The sequence below is a fragment of the Rosa rugosa genome, chromosome 6 (genome assembly GCF_958449725.1).
Source record: "Rosa rugosa chromosome 6, drRosRugo1.1, whole genome shotgun sequence".
NCBI lineage: Eukaryota > Viridiplantae > Streptophyta > Magnoliopsida > Rosales > Rosaceae > Rosa > Rosa rugosa.
In genome coordinates, this window is record NC_084825.1 from 42753719 (window position 1) to 42772990 (window position 19272).

The 19272-nt window shown below is 36.1% G+C and overlaps 3 protein-coding genes across 5 annotated transcripts; 1 reads left to right on the forward strand and 2 right to left on the reverse strand.

Moving 5' to 3' along the window:
- Positions 1 to 11: 11 nt before the first annotated feature.
- Positions 12 to 1532, forward strand: LOC133716812 (acetylajmalan esterase-like). Its single transcript, XM_062143468.1, has 4 exons — positions 12 to 294; positions 461 to 682; positions 808 to 962; positions 1065 to 1532. The coding sequence occupies exons 1-4, from the start codon at positions 12 to 14 to the stop codon at positions 1530 to 1532; spliced, it is 1128 nt and encodes a 375-aa protein (XP_061999452.1).
- Positions 1533 to 6315: 4783 nt separating this feature from the next.
- Positions 6316 to 7107, reverse strand: LOC133716813 (uncharacterized). Its single transcript, XM_062143469.1, has one exon. The coding sequence runs from the start codon at positions 7105 to 7107 to the stop codon at positions 6316 to 6318; it is 792 nt and encodes a 263-aa protein (XP_061999453.1).
- Positions 7108 to 10022: 2915 nt separating this feature from the next.
- On the reverse strand, positions 10023 to 14076 carry LOC133717709 (F-box/LRR-repeat protein At3g48880-like). Of its 3 annotated transcripts, none has more exons than XM_062144423.1 (3): positions 13850 to 14070; positions 12583 to 12686; positions 10023 to 12127 (listed from the first exon to the last, which is right to left on the reverse strand). In XM_062144423.1, exon 3 carries the CDS (start codon positions 11331 to 11333, stop codon positions 10425 to 10427), a length of 909 nt encoding a protein of 302 aa, XP_062000407.1. In that variant the 5' UTR covers positions 11334 to 12127; positions 12583 to 12686; positions 13850 to 14070; the 3' UTR covers positions 10023 to 10424. The 3 variants fall into 3 exon arrangements, with proteins under 3 accessions (XP_062000407.1, XP_062000406.1, XP_062000405.1); XM_062144422.1 differs by having other exon boundaries at positions 10023 to 12144; XM_062144421.1 differs by having other exon boundaries at positions 10023 to 12686; positions 13950 to 14076.
- Between the last annotated feature and the right edge of the window lie 5196 nt (positions 14077 to 19272).

The following is a 19272-nucleotide window of genomic DNA, read 5'->3' on the forward strand; positions in this document are numbered from 1 at the left end:
TCCTCTCCTCGATGGCAACCAAAGCATGCCTATTTTTCATGCTTAGCTCCTTGTTTCTTCTTTGGAAGTTAAAAGTTAGCTCCTCGTTTCTTCTTCGGAATTTAAGCAATGCAGCATCATTGAAAGTTTGTAACTTGGAAGCCATATATCAATTTGGGGATTCTTTCTCCGACACCGGAAATGCGATACGTGAAAACAAAGCTCTAGAGGCTACTAAGCTCCCTTATGGCTTAAATCTTCCCAGGGAACCAAACGGTCGATTTTCCGACGGGATGTTGGTTATAGATTTTGAAGGTAAGGTTATCTAACTTGCTAATTAATTAGTTATATATATATATATATATATATATATATATATATATATATTTTCGAAGATATGTCTTGTGTATCAAATATATGTGCATGGAGGTCAATCTTTGTTATCGATCTCCACATGAACAATCCCCATTTACATTTGCAGCACAAGCAGCTGGGCTTCCATTTCTTAAGCCATATTTGGATCGGGAAGCGAAAGATTACCACAACGGAAAGAACTTTGCTGTTAGTTCTGCTAGCGTTTTGCCAAAAGGTGTTCTTAAAGAGAAATCAATATTCTTCCCAGAAACAATGACAAACATTACGCTACATAAGCAAGTGGATTGGATGGCCACTTACTTCAATGAAACCCCCTATTTTAGTAAAGGTTAGACTCCCTTCCATTTTTGATCGATCCATGCGTGATTGTATATCTATTGTATATATGTATGATCTACATATATGTACCGTAGATACCTTGATATTTATTTTTGGTTTATGTATGATGAACAGACCGCGCAGAGAAGCTTAAGAGGTCACTCTTTTTCATCGGACCAATGGCACATGGTGATTATATGTATTCAATGGACTTGAGTCGTAAATCTTCAGAATGGGTAAAGAGCAATTTGGTTCCAGATATCGTCCAAACCATCAAGGAAGCTGCCACAGTATGTTAATTAGTTTCCTTAATTAAACTTCTATTACCACTTACTTTCTATTTAGAGCAAGTTAAATGACAATGCTCTTTTGAACTGCTTTTTAATTTTTAGAGGGTCATTGCTTTTGGTGCTGTGAAAGTGGTCATCCCAGGAATATACGCATTTGGTTGTTTTAAAGCTCCAGGTTATAATGTATCGCTATGCGACCAGGGCAAAAATAGTGTTGCAACCACTCACAACGATCTGCTTCGGAGAGCAATTGAGGAGTTAAAGAAACAACACCCTAATGTGACTATTGTATATGCAGATTATTACAGTGCATTCATGTCCTTCTTCCCCAAGGCACTTAGTCTAGGGTTTGAACCTGCGAACAAGCCATGCTGTTTCGGTACACACAAAAATGGTCCAGGACATGGTTTTAACCCGGATAACATGTGTGGAAAGCCTGGAGTACAAGCTTGTGCTACCCCTGCGAAACGAATCAACTGGGATGGTAGTCATATGACGCAACATGCATACAAGTTAATAGCAGATTTGATAATTCCTGACATCGCAGCCAAGCTTAAATGCAGTGCATAAGTTACTAAGTAGTTCTTTAATTTGTATTTGAAATGAAAAAGGTGAGCAAGTTTTATGTATGTAACTAAGCTGAGAGATTCTGTTAAGACATGGAATTTCATTTTTCCTTAATGAGAAGGCGATTTTTAATACATATTGCATGAATGTATTCCATCTAGTGTCACTAGTTTCATAAATTTGGCCATCATTTCTGTGCATATAATTAATATTGAATACATTCAACTTTCATTTTGTATACTGAAACTTTTAACTTTGCCACTATTAGTTCTTTGCTGGATTTCTGCCTTTTGATTGCACCCTCTTCACTTGACCAGAGCAGATCGATCACCATATATAGTTCCAATTTGAGCCACCAGGTCTTGTACTGTAGAGAACCTGTGGCGTTTTTTCAACTTGAGTTGTACTGCTTTTTGAGACAAATTTCGTCACCTCCCTGCTAACCAAATCTAAGCCTAGAACTTGTAACAGTACTTGGTTTAAACCAAGTTTTGTTACAAGTTCTAGGCTTAGATTTACTATAATATCATTGGGACTTAATGCACTTGAAATGTTCAATGAAATGCGTTGTATACAATACAATTTGACATCACTCTGTTTGAAAATATCAACTGTTGTGAAGTAAACAATGGTTGTTTGATAAAACTCTCTTTAGATTAGGTGATAGATTGATTACCTTTTGCAATAAGCAATGCCTTAAAAGGGTAGGTCGGTAAGGTAGTTTTAAACTTGAGTAGACTTCCAAACTATATGAGAAGGTAAGCCACCCAGTACCACTATTCTACACTACCCCAGCTAGATTTCATCAAACATTGAGAACTTTGGAGCCATACTCTCTATAAATACCCTTCACTCTCTTCCTTCAACTCAAACAAGAAACGAAGATCAAGTTCCTTATTATTCAACTAAAATGGCAGGCCTCATGCATTGTTCCCTATTATCTATCATGGTAGCAGCATTGTGTTTGTCAAGCATTGACATGAGCTTTGGCGCCAGGCACCTGTTGCAGACATCAATTCCATCGATTCCGATTCCCAAGGGTGCATTGCCTCCACTGCCTTCCACACTGCCTATGCCAACTTCACTGCCACAATTGCCAACATTGCCAAAACCCACAACACAAATCCCATCTCTGCCAAGCACCCAAATCCCATCTCTACCAAATCCAACAATGCCAAACCTTCCCACAGCTCCTAAGTTCACTCTACCTCCACTTCCAACTACATTCCCCACCATCCCCACTACGATCCCTCCACTTCCCACCTTTCCAACCACAATTCCAACAGTTCCATCCCTCTCACCTCCATCGAATTAAACAGCTTCCTAGTCCTACTTGGAAATCATGGAACCTGCAGCGGTTCTGTATTTCAGTGTCTACTGTTACAGGATTGAGCTAGTCCATACACTTATACGTTGTCTTGTGGATTTCTTTATTTTTAAGCATCGATTCTAGATGCATCCTGTTGTAGTCTTTTGATCATTTTCACTTGTAATATTGTTGTTATTTTTGTTGCCTTGTCCTCTGTTGTTATATACAGATATACTTTTTACTGAGCTCCTCTGAAATTTCATTCCTAGTTAGTGGTTATCATATCATCCATGAAGACCGAGCATCTCAAGGACTTATATATTAATCCCAAATTCCCAACCATTCATTTCAAGCAATGATTACTTGTATAGATCTGTTTGGCAAAACGAAAGATCGAAGTTGCACAGATTCAAAACCAAGAGTTCATTTCTAGATTCTAGGTGTCAAAACATATCATTCTGTTACTCTGAACTTCTATGCTATGACCCAATTAGTTGTTATCACCCTCAAGAATCCCAACTGTCTCAAGCTAATTAATCATCGTTATCTGTATGGTAAAATTACCAGCATGAGAAGCAATCTGTGATATTTCCCTATAACGCTCAATAAATTACTACACTCCCTAACATCCAATACACCAAAATCGCTGCACCACTTGAGCAACACAATGAGGTCATTGCTATCTAGCTATATTCACTTGTCCATCCTTGCATGGTTTTTCGCTCATAATTTAACACTAAACTGACGGAAAATGCCGCATTGCTTGGGAAAATATACACTAAAATCTTAATTTATTTTTAATTTTTATAAGCAATGACATAAATTAGAGAACAAAAGGTACAGATTCTTAAACTAGCTAATCATAAAGTGAACTCAAAACTTATGGCTTATCGTGAAGCCTCTAAAGAGAGTATCCAAAAGCCTCTAAAGAGATAGTATCCAAAAATATGGATTAGGCTTATCGTGAAGCCTCTAAAGAGATAGTATCCAAAAAAATGGATTAGGATGGAATAACTTCATCATTTATTCAAATTGCACTTCAAAGGAAAGGCATTGCAACATGGCTTTTTTACGTACTAAACGTGTAGTGATACAACTCTAACAAGTGATCCAAAGAACAATCATGTTCATTCACTCAATATTCAGCTAGATCTAAACCCAATGGTGACAAATAATGATATTATGAGTGCGTCTATTAATTTGCCTCATTATTCTCACCCTTGAATTTAGAATTTTAGATCTAATGACTTATGAGCACAATTGAGTAAGTAATTACTTAACTTGGTACACATGCCTAAACCGGGCCAACTCTAATAACCATTCCACACTATTGCAAGCCAAGACCTGAATTCCATTATTCAGTCCAAATCTAATTACCGCCATTAGATCCCACTCCCCTAGCTAGAAGCCGCCACCACCAAATCCTAACTGCAACCGACTAAGCGCCCGCCCTCAAAACCGAGACGCCTTCCTTAATAATAGTCTAATAGACCACAACCCACCACCGTGATCAAACGCCTTCTGCCACAGAAGTGATAAAGGGAAAAAAAAACCCCGAAGAAGTTTCACAAAAAACGATCAAAAGGCTGACAAGTGCGGAAGCAGAACTAGCAAGAGGATAGAGTCCAAATACACCCAATATGGAAAGTCTAGTAGAACCATCCTTTGGAAATTTGGGGTATTAAATAAAAAGAAAGAAAGTAGTGCAACGTGCACCCTCAAAACAATTACTAGTTCCAAACACTACTCTTCTCTTGGTGGACTTCGAGCTACTCCTCTCTTTGTGGACTTCGAAGATGCCAATTACGTTTGTTTTGAACAGGTCACATTCACCGAAGATGCCAATTAATTAGTGAAGCATACGCGGTAGCTTATTACAGATGAACAATTACTTGTAAAAACTTGAGAACCAGTACTACACGACTAGCTAACTAAAAATAAATGAATCCTTTAGAAATATAAAGTTTGAACACGTTTTAAGGACACGGTTCTTCAGTTTTCGTAGTGATCATGGATTGCAATGATGAGTAGAATATTTAGAATAGCTGATGATTTCGTGTAATCTTGTAATTATACGTGGTTCACTATAATCTCATAATGACTCGGTGCACATGACATGTTCGATGAAGTGCTTGGCATACATACCTTTAAACCTCAATACCTCATAAATCTGCCGGATAATATAAACTGTTTTCAAGTAAACAAAGGTTACTAGATAAATCTCTGTTTAGCACAAATCGTAGACAGCTTACCATAATCAAGAAATCTCCTAATGAGGGTAGGTAGGTAAGGTAGTTTTAACTTTTAAACTTGAGTAGGCTTCCAAACTATATGAGAAGGTAAGCCACCCATTACCACTATTCTACACTACCCCAGCTAGATTTCAACAAACATTGAGAACTTTGGTGCATTACTCTCTATAAATACCCTTAACTGTTCCTTCAACTCAAACAAGAAACGAAGATCGATCAAGTTCCTAATTATTCAACTAAAATGGCAGGCCTCAAGCATTGTTCCCTATTATCTATCATGGTAGCAGCATTGTGTTTGTCGAGCATTGACATCAGCTTTGGCGCCAGGCACCTGTTGCAGACATCAATTCCATTGATTCCAGTTCCCAAGGGTGCAGTGCCTCCACTGCCTATGCCAACTCCTCTGCCACCATTGCCACCACTGCCAAAACCCACAACACAAATCCCACCTCTGCCAAGCACCCAAATGCCATCTCTACCAAATCCAACATTGCCAAACCTTCCCACTGCTCCCAAGTTCACTCTACCTCCACTTCCTGCCACTACATTCCCCAACTTCCCCACTACAATCCCTTCACTTCCCAACATTCCGACCACAATTCCATCAATTCCTTTTCTCTCACCTCCTCCATCAAACTAAACTCTCATCCTTGGAAATCACGGAACCTGCAGTGGTTCTGCATGTGAGTCGACACTGATACAGGATATATTGATCGATTCTATACTTTATACACGTTTGTTTATCTTGTGGAATTCTTTCTTTTCTTGCATCCATCCTGATGCAGTATGTTTTAGTCTTCGGATCAGTTTCGCTTGTGTAATACTATTGTTATTCTGTTGTATTCTGCTTTGTTATTATATATACGATTCATATCTGTTTCGATAAGCTCCTCCCAAATTGAACCATTCAAGCAATGATAAGTGCTAGCAAACTACGAATCAACTATAAACTTTGGGAAACCAAAAAGACTTGCAAAGTTTCAAAACAAAAGTTCATTTCTAGGTGTCAAAATACATCATTTCCAGTACACTCAAGTTAGCCTCAACTCTATGCAGAAATACATTCATAATAGTCAAATTCATGAACAAAATGAAGTAATGAACCAATTACTAATTAAGTGATAACCCAACTCCATTAGTACGTCCTCATCAACCTCAAGAACCCCAACAATGTCATATTGGCTCAAGTCTAAAAACTACTACTATACGCTCTACTCTAACCCAATTAGTCCTCATCAACCTGAACAACCCCAGCAACCTCAACCCAATCTCGTCTCCTGAATTGTCTCGAACCCTCCATCATAAACTCTCCAATGTGAGAACCAAGCTCTGCTATTACCCTATCACCCTCAGTAAAACCCAGACAGTCCCTAACATCCAAAACCTTAAGCTCCCTGCACCCCTTGATCAACACAATAAGCTCAATCCGGTCAATCTTGGCCTTCTTCAAGCACAAGTACTTAATCTGCGGCACATATTTCACAATGTCCTTAGCCAAATCCACATCAACCAATGCATGAGACATATGCAAACCCTCAAAACCTCTACAATTCCTCCCAATGTGTTCTAGTATCTCTCTCATTGCATTCATATAGTGGCTGCAAATTCCGGGTACCTTGAGAAACTGGGTCTCCCCTTGGCTACGATTAACCGCAAACTTGATGAACTTAGAAACATAGAAACGACTCCATTCAATCCCAAACTCCTTTGCATATCTTCTGATAACGTAATCGAAACTAGTGCTCTGATCATCGTCGTCGGAAGTAGAAACGGGAAAGCTCCAAGGATAAATGACAGTACCTTTTTCAATCTCCGCCGGGAAAAAGAGGCGTTTCCAGCAAGAAGAACTGAGGCTTGCTCTGTACCAAGATTTGCAGACCAAAGGGACGAACATTAGTAAAGACTCTGTTCCGACTCTCTCCAAGATATTGAGCAAACAGTCTTTGGGTATATCTTCCCATGTCCGATCAGAGGTCCGGCGGTCGGCGCCGGAGAGGTTGACAAGGTGGTGGTCCATGGTGGGTGGGTGGGTGTTGTTTTCTTGATGGGAGAGATTTTCTTCAAAGAAAGGAGAGGGCGTTTCCTTTTTTCTCTGTCTGTATCTGTGGGTTTTTCAACACTGGGATAATAAATGTTTTCTGTTAGAGGATTAATTGGGGTTAATATTACTTTTCATTTCTTTTTCTTTCTTTCGGTTTCTTTTTCTTTTTTCTTTTTTTCTTTTACAAATTCGGAAAGAGGTGTTTGCCCCTCTACATGTTAATGTTCACTTAGTGAGTAATAGAGATTTCATTTAATCTCAAAAGTCAGAACGGCACATACAAATAAACCCTATATGCTTGTACCCTAACTCAGTGGTCAGGCATGTAAGGGAATACGAGTACCATCCACTAGGACACTGTCTCTCAAATATTCCAGAGCCTACACAATTACAAATCTCAGCTTATACTAGGAAAACTACCTTGAATCTCCTTTCGTCAATGCACTCAATTGTGGTACTCCAGAAGATTCAATAACTTGGTGTAAAAATAAACTATAGCTGTGCAGACTTACGCTCACTAAATCTAGCAAGCCTAAATTGGGTCGAAACCCACTACCTTCCCCAAAAAAAGGGAGTTATTGGAAATCAATGGACGAACCTGAACCTTTCATGCTTTTAATTGTAAATCAGAGTTATGAATGTCTTAACGATTATCAATTTGGCTCCAAATTTGCATAAGTGATATGCTTTCATAGACTTAAAAATTGAACGGTCGAGGTGTTGATATGTGATCGAAAAGTTGGTTTAATAAGTGATCCCTTAAAATGACCAAAAAAAAAAATCCCTTACTAGAAGAGCCATATATATGTGTGTGTATACACACAATATATATGACACATTAATTTTGCCACACATGCTATGACTCTCCGATAGACATTCCAGGCAAGCTTAAATCCAGTGTATGAAATAGAGTGTTTCTATTAGAACCTCCAAATCTGCTCAGTTGACCTCACTCTATTATGAAATATTAAATGACATATATAACCTCTTATAAAATGACTATTAAGGACAATAATTATACCAAAAAAATATTATATTTAATTTCTCTAGACTTTCCAATTCAATAATATTATATTGCATTCTTTACTATTTTCCTTATCTATTTTCATTTTCCAATTTCACTACATACTCATTAAAGCATTTATATATATTTAATAAGAATTAAAACTATAATCAAGATCATGTGACATAAAAATTCCTATCATCATATATGTTGAACGCATAATGGTGAGGGATAACAAAAGAAATCATTTTATGACCTAAATCCCAGTCTATTCATTATATTTACAAAAAAAAAAAAAAAAGCTAGCAGTAAAAAAAAATCTAAAAAACTATTAAATAATTAATCATGAGGTTCAGAAAATAGAGAAAATAATTAAACATTAAGAAAAATTACTCTTCAATTTTTTTTTGCACATCTACAAGAGAAAAAAAATGTAAAAAAAAAAAAAACAATTCTTTTTTATTAGAAATTAAGTTTTAAAGCCCAATACCTTGTGTTTGAGTTTCTTTTTTATTAGATAAGAGATTTATGTAATTTGGTTAAGGAATGAATATGTAATTAATAGTTTGTTTGCAAATTATATGAGTGAGATTATTTCAGGAACTTGAGTGAGGTTTAGTGAGTAAATTTAGTATTTGAAAATTTGATAGGAGGTGTAAAAAGCAAGGAGGTCAAGTGAGTAAATTTGGAGGTTCCAATAGAAAAACTCTATGAAATACTAAGCTGTCCTTCAATTAATTTGTTTAATTTGAATTTGAAATGACATAGGACTAATTCCATGAATGTATTAATTGCATTTGTCACTACTCACTAGTGTTATAAATTCGGCTTTCAATTATCTGCAAAAAATTGAACATACAGCTTTAATTTTTTGTACTTGACAGATAAAATTTGCCAGTATAAATCTTCGCTGGATTTCTGCCTTTTGTTTGCACAGCAGCAGAACCATTGGAACCAGCCATAATCTTGCCAACCCTTGTCCCTTGGTGCTATGAATAGAAGGAAGGGTGTCCGCAGTCTCCAACTCCAGTAGAACAATTACCAAACCAGCAATGCTCCTCCAAATCAACTGATGCAACTAGCAAACTCAAACACACTAAAATCTTTGAACAATGCAACCAGTTTGAACTTTGAACAAGCTTCCTCCATTGGAGACAACAAAACGATACACCAACCCATGGGAAAAGCACCATGATGACCATACCAGCAGCGTTTGCACCATAGTAGTGGCAACATCACCATAGCAAACAACAATTAATAAAACTTACACTGGTAGTATAGCCTGGGAGATGAGCCAAGTTTAGAGTGGTTGTAACTCCACCCAAAAAGCCAAGATAGGAGTGTCTAGTCACTCTAAAATTAGGCAATATGAGTATATGCACTTAACCACAGAGTTACAAGCTACCAAATAAGTTTCATAGACAACTAATGTTTACAAGAAACTGAACACTTTGGTACCCATACTTCAAAAACGAACCTTGAATATATATATGCGCATCGAATATATCAAAGTTCCTTATAAAATCATCTTGTGCCATGCTTAGATGATCAATGTCGAAATATATAGATCGAGAAGTCCCCCACTTTGAAAAAACAAAAAAATCCAACGAATTTTGTGATAATAGATCAAGATATGTAAAGGATCTATATATCTATTTCGAGAAGTTCCCCACTTTGAAAAAACAAAAAAATCCAACGAATTTTGTGATAATAGATCAAGATATGTAAAGGATCTATATATCTATTTCGAGAAGTTCCCCACTTTGAAAAAACAAAAAAATCCAACGAATTTTGTGATAATAGATCAAGATATGTAAAGGATCTATATATACAAAATGTAGGTGGTTGAACTTGTTTTCGAGGACTTAATTTGCTCGGATTCCTTAGCTTTTATTATATATATATTTTTGTTGCCCCAAATCTTCGAACTAAAATGTCTCCAGAATGCCTCTATGGTGAAAGTCTCTCATGCTCTATATGATTTCATTAAAATGTTATAAAAAATCTGCCAGTCAACTAACTCTGTGTAGTTTGCAAGTTATTGGAAGCCTTCAAAAATAAAACACTCTGGAGAGATTTATTATGAATAGATCGGCTACAAACCACTGGAATGGGGAGACAAACTAACAGACAGAAACCAGCAAATTAAAACAAGCAGACTCAAAATTAACCTACAGCAAATTGAAATACAGAAGTAATAACCAAGTTCGATCATGACCAAAAGGAAATTAAATGCAGAAATACATCAATAATTAATCCCCAATTAAATCACTATTCCTCTTCCTGACTCTTACTGGCCCTGTCCTCGGTTCTCTTGTTGACCCTCTTCTTTGTGCTCTTCTTCATCATCTTCGTCATCATAAGGCAGAATAATTCGACCAGAAACAAAATCAGGCTGGAGATGAGAACCAGCACACATAAACTTGGAAATATGAGAAGCAAGCTCCAATATTTCTTCGTCATCCTCGTTGAAACCAGTACAACCCCTCACATCCAAAACCTCAAGATCTCTGCAGCCTCGCAGTATTTTGAGAAGACTCTTCTTACTCAGTGTTGCCCTCCTGAAGCACAAGTACTTGAGTTCAGGCACACATCTCACCATCGCCGACGCATCCTTGCAAGTAATATAGGCATCAGCCATATGCAACCCTTTGAAGTTGCTGCAGTTGTTGTCTTTGATGTGGTTCAGAATTTGTTTCATGGCGTACATATATACGCTGCAAATCAGTCCAGGTAGCTTGAGAAATTCAGCACCTCCTTCGCTGCGGTTGATCACCAAGTTGACAAATTTGGGAACAGTGAACTTACTCCATGGAATGTCAAATTCCCGAGCAAATTTCCTCAGAAACAAATCAAACCAATAACCTTCATTTTTACCAGTATCAGTATCAAAATTCATCGGATCAAAAATACCTTCAGGAAAGATAAGGCTCTTCCAGACAGCCGGAGTGCGGCTAGCTTTGTGCCACGATTTGCACACAAAGGGGATGAACATCAGCATTGACTCCATACCAACTCTTTGAAAGATATTGACAAGGCAGTCGGATTCTAGATCCTCCCACTTCCGATCATGACGACTTCTGGGGGTGGGATTCAGATGCCAGTACTCCAAGGTTGGATTTGGCCGTGGGGCGAAGTGGTCGATGAACATGATTCTAGACCTAGAGAGCTGCTGCGGAGGGTTTCCAGAGGAAGACATAGGGTTTTTTCTGTACTGGCTCTCTCACTCTCTTCCACTCTATATACTCTCTAGAGTGCAAGGTATCTGAAAACGGACAAGTCTATGCTGGGATGGCAGACTGCCGTGAGAACAAGTGTAAGCCATGCTTTCTGTAATTTCCATTTACTTCCTCACCCCATTTAAATCGTTCTTATCTTTGAAAAGAATCTGTGTGAACTGGTTTTTGAAAAATTTTCCCTAAAACCATGAACGGTTAATCACTCCTCCCTATGCTACTATACTCAACAATTCAATTATTTTCTAAAGCTTCATATTTGCCAGATATTTTAGAACGTAATTCTACTTTTCTCTCTATTAGATACTGTTTTTATTTTTTATTTCTGTAAACTCAAAGAAATTTTTACATCCTAGCTAGATTTAAAAGAAGACATAAGAAAAGTACACTTATTTTGACCAAAATATCCTCAATCATTGAGGGTGCAAAATGAAGACCTAATTAAACCCCTCGACTATCTTCAAAATTCTCAGAGTCTCACTCTTTACATAATGAGAGACAGATGGATGAAACCTGCCACTTCAACCGCCAGCAAATCTATAGCCTCAAATGTAACTAGAGTATGCTCTCTCTAGTGCAAGCACAAAGGAGGCGAATGACCTGAAGAACTCCCAGAAGTCGTAATGATCGAAAATGAAGGATCAATATAACGTGGGTCTCGATCAAATTTTCTGTTTCTACGCTACCAAGGGAACAACTTCTCCCATCAATCATTCATTGATTAATTTTGTGATTCTCCACTCAAAAGTAAATCGATCTGTTATGTTTTTCAAACTATAAACCAATCAATAATGCTAAATTACCTCAAAATATAAACACCAGTCAAAATTTTATCAACATAATATAGGTTTTTTAGGGTTTAAAGTATGACAATAAGTTGTTACATGGTGATTAGGAATGCTAGAGATAGTGAAGAAGACTCAAAAACCTATTACCTATAGTATGAACTTATCATTTTACTGTTTTGGTGTTTGTAAGATTATATTAAGGGGAATATGCAATTAAATTAATTGTGGTAGTAGTGAGCTAGCTCCATGTGAGTGCACATAGCAAAACACAACAGAAATTTACAAATCCTCCTTCAAACTTAGAAGGAGCTAGTCATATTTCCAGTAATCTCGATCGAACTCAATCTAGCATATATATAGTTGCCAAAAACATAAACTGTGGAATGTAAAACATATGAACCAATGATAAACAGAACTCACATACCTTAAGGAACCAAAAGGTTTGGAAGTTCAGATTGTTCCTGGAGGTCATGGCTATTATCAGCAATACAAAGTGGATGGCCATTAAACCCACTACACCAAAGGTTCCTGCCAAGTGCCAATAACCAATTAATAAAACTACATACTTTAAATGGTGCGTTTGGATGAGAAAATTATGAAATCCGTAGGAATTTATAAATAATGGAATCTTTAACTCCATCAATCTAAAATTCCATTAATTGCAATTTCTATTGTTTGGTTGTATCTATTTAGGATTTGAAATGTGTAATAAATTAAGAAAGTTTAAAATAAATAAATAAATAAAATAGAAAAAAACCTTGTTTTGGAAATGAAAATTGAATATTGCAAAGGAATTCGTAAATGACACCTATTTTGGTGGAAATTGAAGTGGGGAATTTAAACAATGAATTCCTTCGTTTTTTTCCACAGAGAAATTTAAAATTTCCAATATGATAATGCCAAACGAGAGAATTAGCTTGTAGGAATTATGAAATCCTCACTTTCAATTAAATTCCATCATTTTTTCCCTCATCCAAACACACTCTAAATAATTTTAAGTTTTCTACTTTTTTTTTTTTGTTTTTTTTTTTTTGTGTGTGCCACGATTTGCAAACAAAGGGGATGAACATCAGCATTGCCCAAAAAAAAAAAAAACAAACAAACAAATAAATGGCAATTGTGGTGGAGATAAATAGGGTCCGCAACATTCTTATCTAGTGGGTTTTTGGTCAGAAACTCAAAACTACTCAACAAACCGACATGTTCGATACGTCTCGGGACTTTCTAATACTGAGAGCAAAATGACTTAAACAGTGAAGAAGACACCAAATTAGCGAAAAGAAAAGAAATTAAGGTCTCAACTAAACCTTCAAAATCTAGACTTGATCTTCAAGATCAATCCAGATAAGCTTCTCCATCTTGAAAGAATTGTTTGAGCAAATGATGTAAAACATGATATAGGCTAGGTTATTCTAGAAAATGAATTATAACAATTTATCAATGTGTCATGCGTGTTTCGCCAACAAACTCTCAAATCATGTGTGTATGGTATTTTAGTGCTTAGCAAAAAAATTAAAATTAAAAAAATCGGCCATTATGGTGGAAATTAGGGCCGACAATAGTATGATTTGATGGCTTTTTGTCGAAACAACCCACCAGACCGACATCGCTAATAGATCTTAGGCTTCCCTATTTTGATAATAAAATGGCTAGATGACACAAAAATCAAGAAGAAGAAAGAAATTTCTCACCTAGATCTGGAATATCTCGACTACATCTTTATGATCCGATGAAATCGACTCTCAATTGAAGATCTAGACCAGATCTTGGTTTAGGAAAGTAAATACTCACCCTGATAATGAAAAGTATTAGAAGAAGACACCGAGAAGCCGAGGTATATTTCTTTTAAAATTGATGGTCTTCACATGAACAGAAGCCCACAAGCACAAGTAGAACTAAACTAAGACTGTAAGCTTTTGGGGGGGGGGGGGGGGGGGGAGATTTGGGAGATAAAGAGAGGACTGTTTGAGCAAATGGTGTAAAACTTGATATAGGTTATTTTAGAAAATGAACGTAACAATTTATTAATATGAGTCATGCGTGTTTCGCTAACAAACTCTCGATTCATGTGGCTCTAGTATTTTTGTGATTAGAAAAAAAAAAAAAATTGGCCATTGTGGTGGAAATTAGGGTCAACAATAGTCTGATTTTTTGTCTTTTTATTGGAACCACCCACCAAACTGACATGGCTAGTACATTTTAGGCTTCCCAATTTTGATGACGCAAGAATAAAGAAGATCGAGGAAAGAAATTTCTCACCTAGATCTGGAATATCTCGACTACATCTTCAAGATCTGATGAAATCGGCTCTCAATTGAAGATCTCTAAAGATCCAGGCTAGATCTTGGTTTAGGAAAGGAAATACTCATCTTGATAATGAAAAATAGTAGAAGAAGATACCAAGAAGCGGAGGTAGATTTCTTTTTAAATCGCTAGTCTTCACATGCACAAGTAGAACCAAACTAAGACCGTAAGCTTTGCGGTGGCTATGCCCGCAGGGCGGGCAGGGGGGGCGCTGGTAGGGAATAAAGAGAGGATTGTTTGAACAAAGTGCGAGCAATTGACGTAAAACATGATATAGGTTATTTTCGCAAATGAACATAACAATTTATTAATATGTGTCATACGTGTTTCGCCAACAAACTATCGATTCATGTGCCTCTGGTATTATTATATTGTAATCAAATCAACAACTCATATACAACAATTAATCTATTATAAGTCGAACTCATGACCTTCCACTTACAAATGGGAAACTTATGCCACTGTACCAAATGGTACTGAGTTGTATGTGCCTCTGGTACTTTAGAGATTTGCAAGAAAAATGAAATGAAAAAAAATATTTTTAAAATTGGGTATTGTGGTGGAAATTAGGGTCGAGGATAGTCTGATTTGATGGCTTTTTGTTGGAACCACCCACCAGACCAACAAGGCTAGTACATCTTAGCAGCTTTCCCTATTTTGATATTGAAATGGCTAGATGACACAAAAATCAAGAAGAAGAAAAAACGTTCTCACCTAGCTAGATATGGAATATCTCGACTAGATCTTCAAGATTTGATGAAATCAGCTCTGAATTCAAGATCTTTAAAGATCTAGACTAGATCTTGGTTTAGGAAAGGAAATACTCACCCTGATAATGAAAAATGGTAGAAGAAGACATCAAGAAGCCAAAGTAGATTCTTTTAAAATCATTGGTCTTCTCATGAATAAAAGCCGACAACCACAAGTAGAACTAAACTACGACCGTAAGCTTTTCGGGGGGTTGGGGGGATAAAGAGAGGATTGTTTGAGCAATATTATGAGCAAATGTTGTAAAACATTATATAGGTTATTTTAGAAACAAAAAGCTTAAGATCCCAAATAATTCTACCAAATATCAATACCAAATGATGTAGCAGGTGCTATATCATCAATCTATTTTTAGCATGTGATCTTATTTTATTTTGAGAGATTTTATCCACACATTGTACACATTGTTATATACTATATAAACATCCCTATTTTTCACCATACAAAATCAAATTTCAAGAATAGATCAAATGACCAAAAAGGACAACAAATTAGGAAGACTTGAACGTGTTCTTTGTTTATTGCAGGCCTCTTCTTTAAACAATCCTACAACAAATCTTTTCTTTCTTCACACTCCATCAACCCACGCCCTTATGCTCTTTGTTATACTCATAAATTTCCAACTCAAAACCCTAAAAATACCATAAGGCTTTTAACAAAAGCCTTAGATAGTCCCTATTGTTGCTTTGGAGAAAATCTGGATTGAAACTATTCTAAAATGGGTGTGTGGGTGTTTTGGAACTTGGGGTGAACAAAAAATGATATAAAATGCTTATTTGAAATTAAAGGTAAATAGTAATTCAAACTAGTCTAAATATAATTCTTATCCCAAACTTAGTGATTAGGGTAATAGGTTACCAGTATTAGTGTTGGTCTGACATATACAAAACACAAATTGATCGATCACCGACTACATGGTCAACCATTTGTATACATACTGAACAACCAGATATCCAAGAAAATCATTCCATCATGGTGAATATAAAGCAAGGAAGAGAGAGCATGCATGGTAATTCATTAAACCTCATATCAAGACAAAGCAGGGCTTGGAAAAAATTGATTTGAAGGTTTTTTTTTGACTTTGTCAAGGGGAACCCAAAGGCTTCCTAGGCCCAAGATAAACCCCTTCAGCGCATGTGAAATGCTCCAACTGTGCATTACAGCACAGTGCCTGGCCACTTTGACAGCTTCGATTTGAAGGTTTTGATTAAATGGAAAAGAGAAGTTCTTTCTTTTCTATGTACGGGGGTATTTAGAAATATGGTAGAGAATGTTGGGGAGAATTTCGGTAGTTTTGGTGGTGTATATAGAATTATGATATACTGAAAAATTAATTGAGTAGTGTATTAAGAATGAGATGTGTATCAAGTATTTTAGGATGTGTAGAAAAAAAAAATTGCTTTTATTTTTATTCTTTAAAATGAAAATATCAATAATTAAAAGTCATTGTTGTTTAATTAGAAAAAAAAAATGTATATAATAAACAACAACAAAAGGAATGAAGAACCCTAAACCAACCCCTTAAATCATGGAGACTTGAACACGAAACTGTAGGAAAAGGCCATGATTAGCCAAAACAGAGTAAATAGAATACAAAGTTGTGTATGGCTTAATTCATTAGTTCGTTATTGGTAATTGAATAATGATCTATTATATACTGTTAGTGGTGGTGGGTTTCATTATACTGGAAATAGAGATATGTAGTGATGGAGTAAATGAGTAATGGTGATTTTCAATTGATGGCTAGATCCATCTCTGCTGGGTTTCAAATGAATTTAATATGAATTCTTATATTGTTAGAGAGAGAAAGAAATAGTTGTACTATTATATATACAGTCTACCAGATTTGATGTGATTTCTTTATGTTGTTCTCTAGATTTCTTTGCTCTTTTGATTATGTAGATTTGGTTGTTTTTTTGTTTGAGAAGGGCGGTAGCAAATTTGGTTGTTTGGTGAACTACGTTCTCCTTTTTTGTTGATTAATTAGTTTTCTAGATAAAATCAATGAAATTTACTGGAAATTATTAAATTGAATGTCATGACACGTAAGACGCCAACTCATACGCCACATCATTGGTATTGATTTTTGGTATAATTTTTTGGGGTCTTTAGGACTGCTCTTTTAGAAAATGAACATAACCATTTTTTTTATTAAATAAACAACTCATGTGCTATAACTAGTATATCCCACTTATAAATAAGAGACTTATGCCACTAGAGCTAATGGTACTGGGCTGAACATAACCATTTAATTAATGAGAATAAAAAAACACAAAATTAAAATGATACAAAATAGGAAAATCGTGTCATACTTGTTACGCCAACAAATTCTCGATGGGTGGTTCTAGTTAGACCTCCAAATTTGCTATTTGGACCTCTCATACTTAGTACACCTCTAATTTGCTTTTTAGAATACTTGAAAGGCTATATTTGGGAAGGTAAGAAGAGTATTTATTTATTTTTTTTTCTCTCATTTTTATCTCTTTGCCCTTATTTGTCTTTTCATATAACTTGACAAAATCTATTAATAATTAAAAAAAGTTGGAGGTCCAACTAGAACCACTCATTCTCGGTTCATGTGCCTATTCATTTGAGTGAGATTAGTGATTACCAGGAAAAATGGAAAAAAATTATTATTATTTAAAAAAAAAAAAAATTGGCCATCGTGGTGGAGATTAGACGACTTTTTGTCAGAACCATCCATTAGACTGACATGGCTAGTACATCTTAGGCTTTTCTTATTTTGATACTGAAATGACTAGATGATACAAAAATCAAGAAAAAGAAAGAAATTTCTGACCTAGATCTTGAATATCTCATCCAGATCTTTAAGATCCGATGAAATCATCTCTCAATTGAAGATATTTAAAGATCTAGATCAAATCTTGATTTATTAAGGGAAATGCTCACCCTGATAGTGAAGAATAGTGGAAGAAGACACAGCGAAGCCGAAGTAGATACAATCAACTTATGGCTGAAGTGCGGTTCTCTGGGTCTTGAAACGATTTCCGCCTCCTCGGGTTCTTGAACCAGTTTCGGTGATGAAATCTGGTCTTTAGATTAGGTGCACTTAGAGCAACTCCAACAGCTTCCCTATAATGTCTGTATTATAGGGAAGCAAAAGTCAAAGTTTTAGTCTCTTTTTCTTCTTCAACTCCAACAGATTCCCTATTTTACAACAATCTCTAAAATTTCCATATTCTTTCTTAAAATTTTTAGAGTTTAGGGAAATTTTAGAGTTTGCTGTAAATATAGGGAATTTGGTTTTCTCTTTCCTCACTTTCCCTAAAATAGGGATAGTTATAGGGAATCTGTTGGAGCAAAAAAGACTTATTTTTCCCTAAAGTGACTTATTTTTCCCTAAAGTAGAGAAAAATCAAAATATAGGGAATCTGTTGGAGTTGCTCTTAGATATTCGATTGACTAAGGTATTACCTCAATTTTTCAAGTGCCTTAACCAATTAATCAACGTAGTACCCAAGACATCAAAAATTTATATAAAATCTATTCCTTGAAGCAGTCTTTATATATTGACTTCAAACATTAACAGGGGAAAAGAGGCAGTTCCTTCTAGGGAAAAAATCACACTTAAAACTAGCAAATTGAAAACAACAAGTACATTCGAATTAACCTCCAATCTATATATGTTAAACAAGATTCAATGTACACAAGTTCATGAGTACCAAAAGGAAAAGTGCTCTTCCTTAATCATTCAGCCTCTTCGTCTTCGTCTTCCTCCCCATAAATCTCAATTAGGGGATCAATCTCAAAGATGTAGTGGTTGCATACATGAATTTAGGAATGTGAGATGCAAGCTCCAATGTTTCCTCATCACCCTCATCAAAACCACTACACTCCCTCACATCCAAAAGCTCAAGGTCTTTGCAGCCTTTCAGTATTTTCACCAGATTATTCCTACTGATGTGTGACTTCCTCAAGCACAACTACTTAACATTAGGCACAAATTTTACAATTGCTGCTGCCTCATCTTCATTGATGGAAGCATCAGACAGATGCAACCCGCAAAACTTCCTGCACTTCT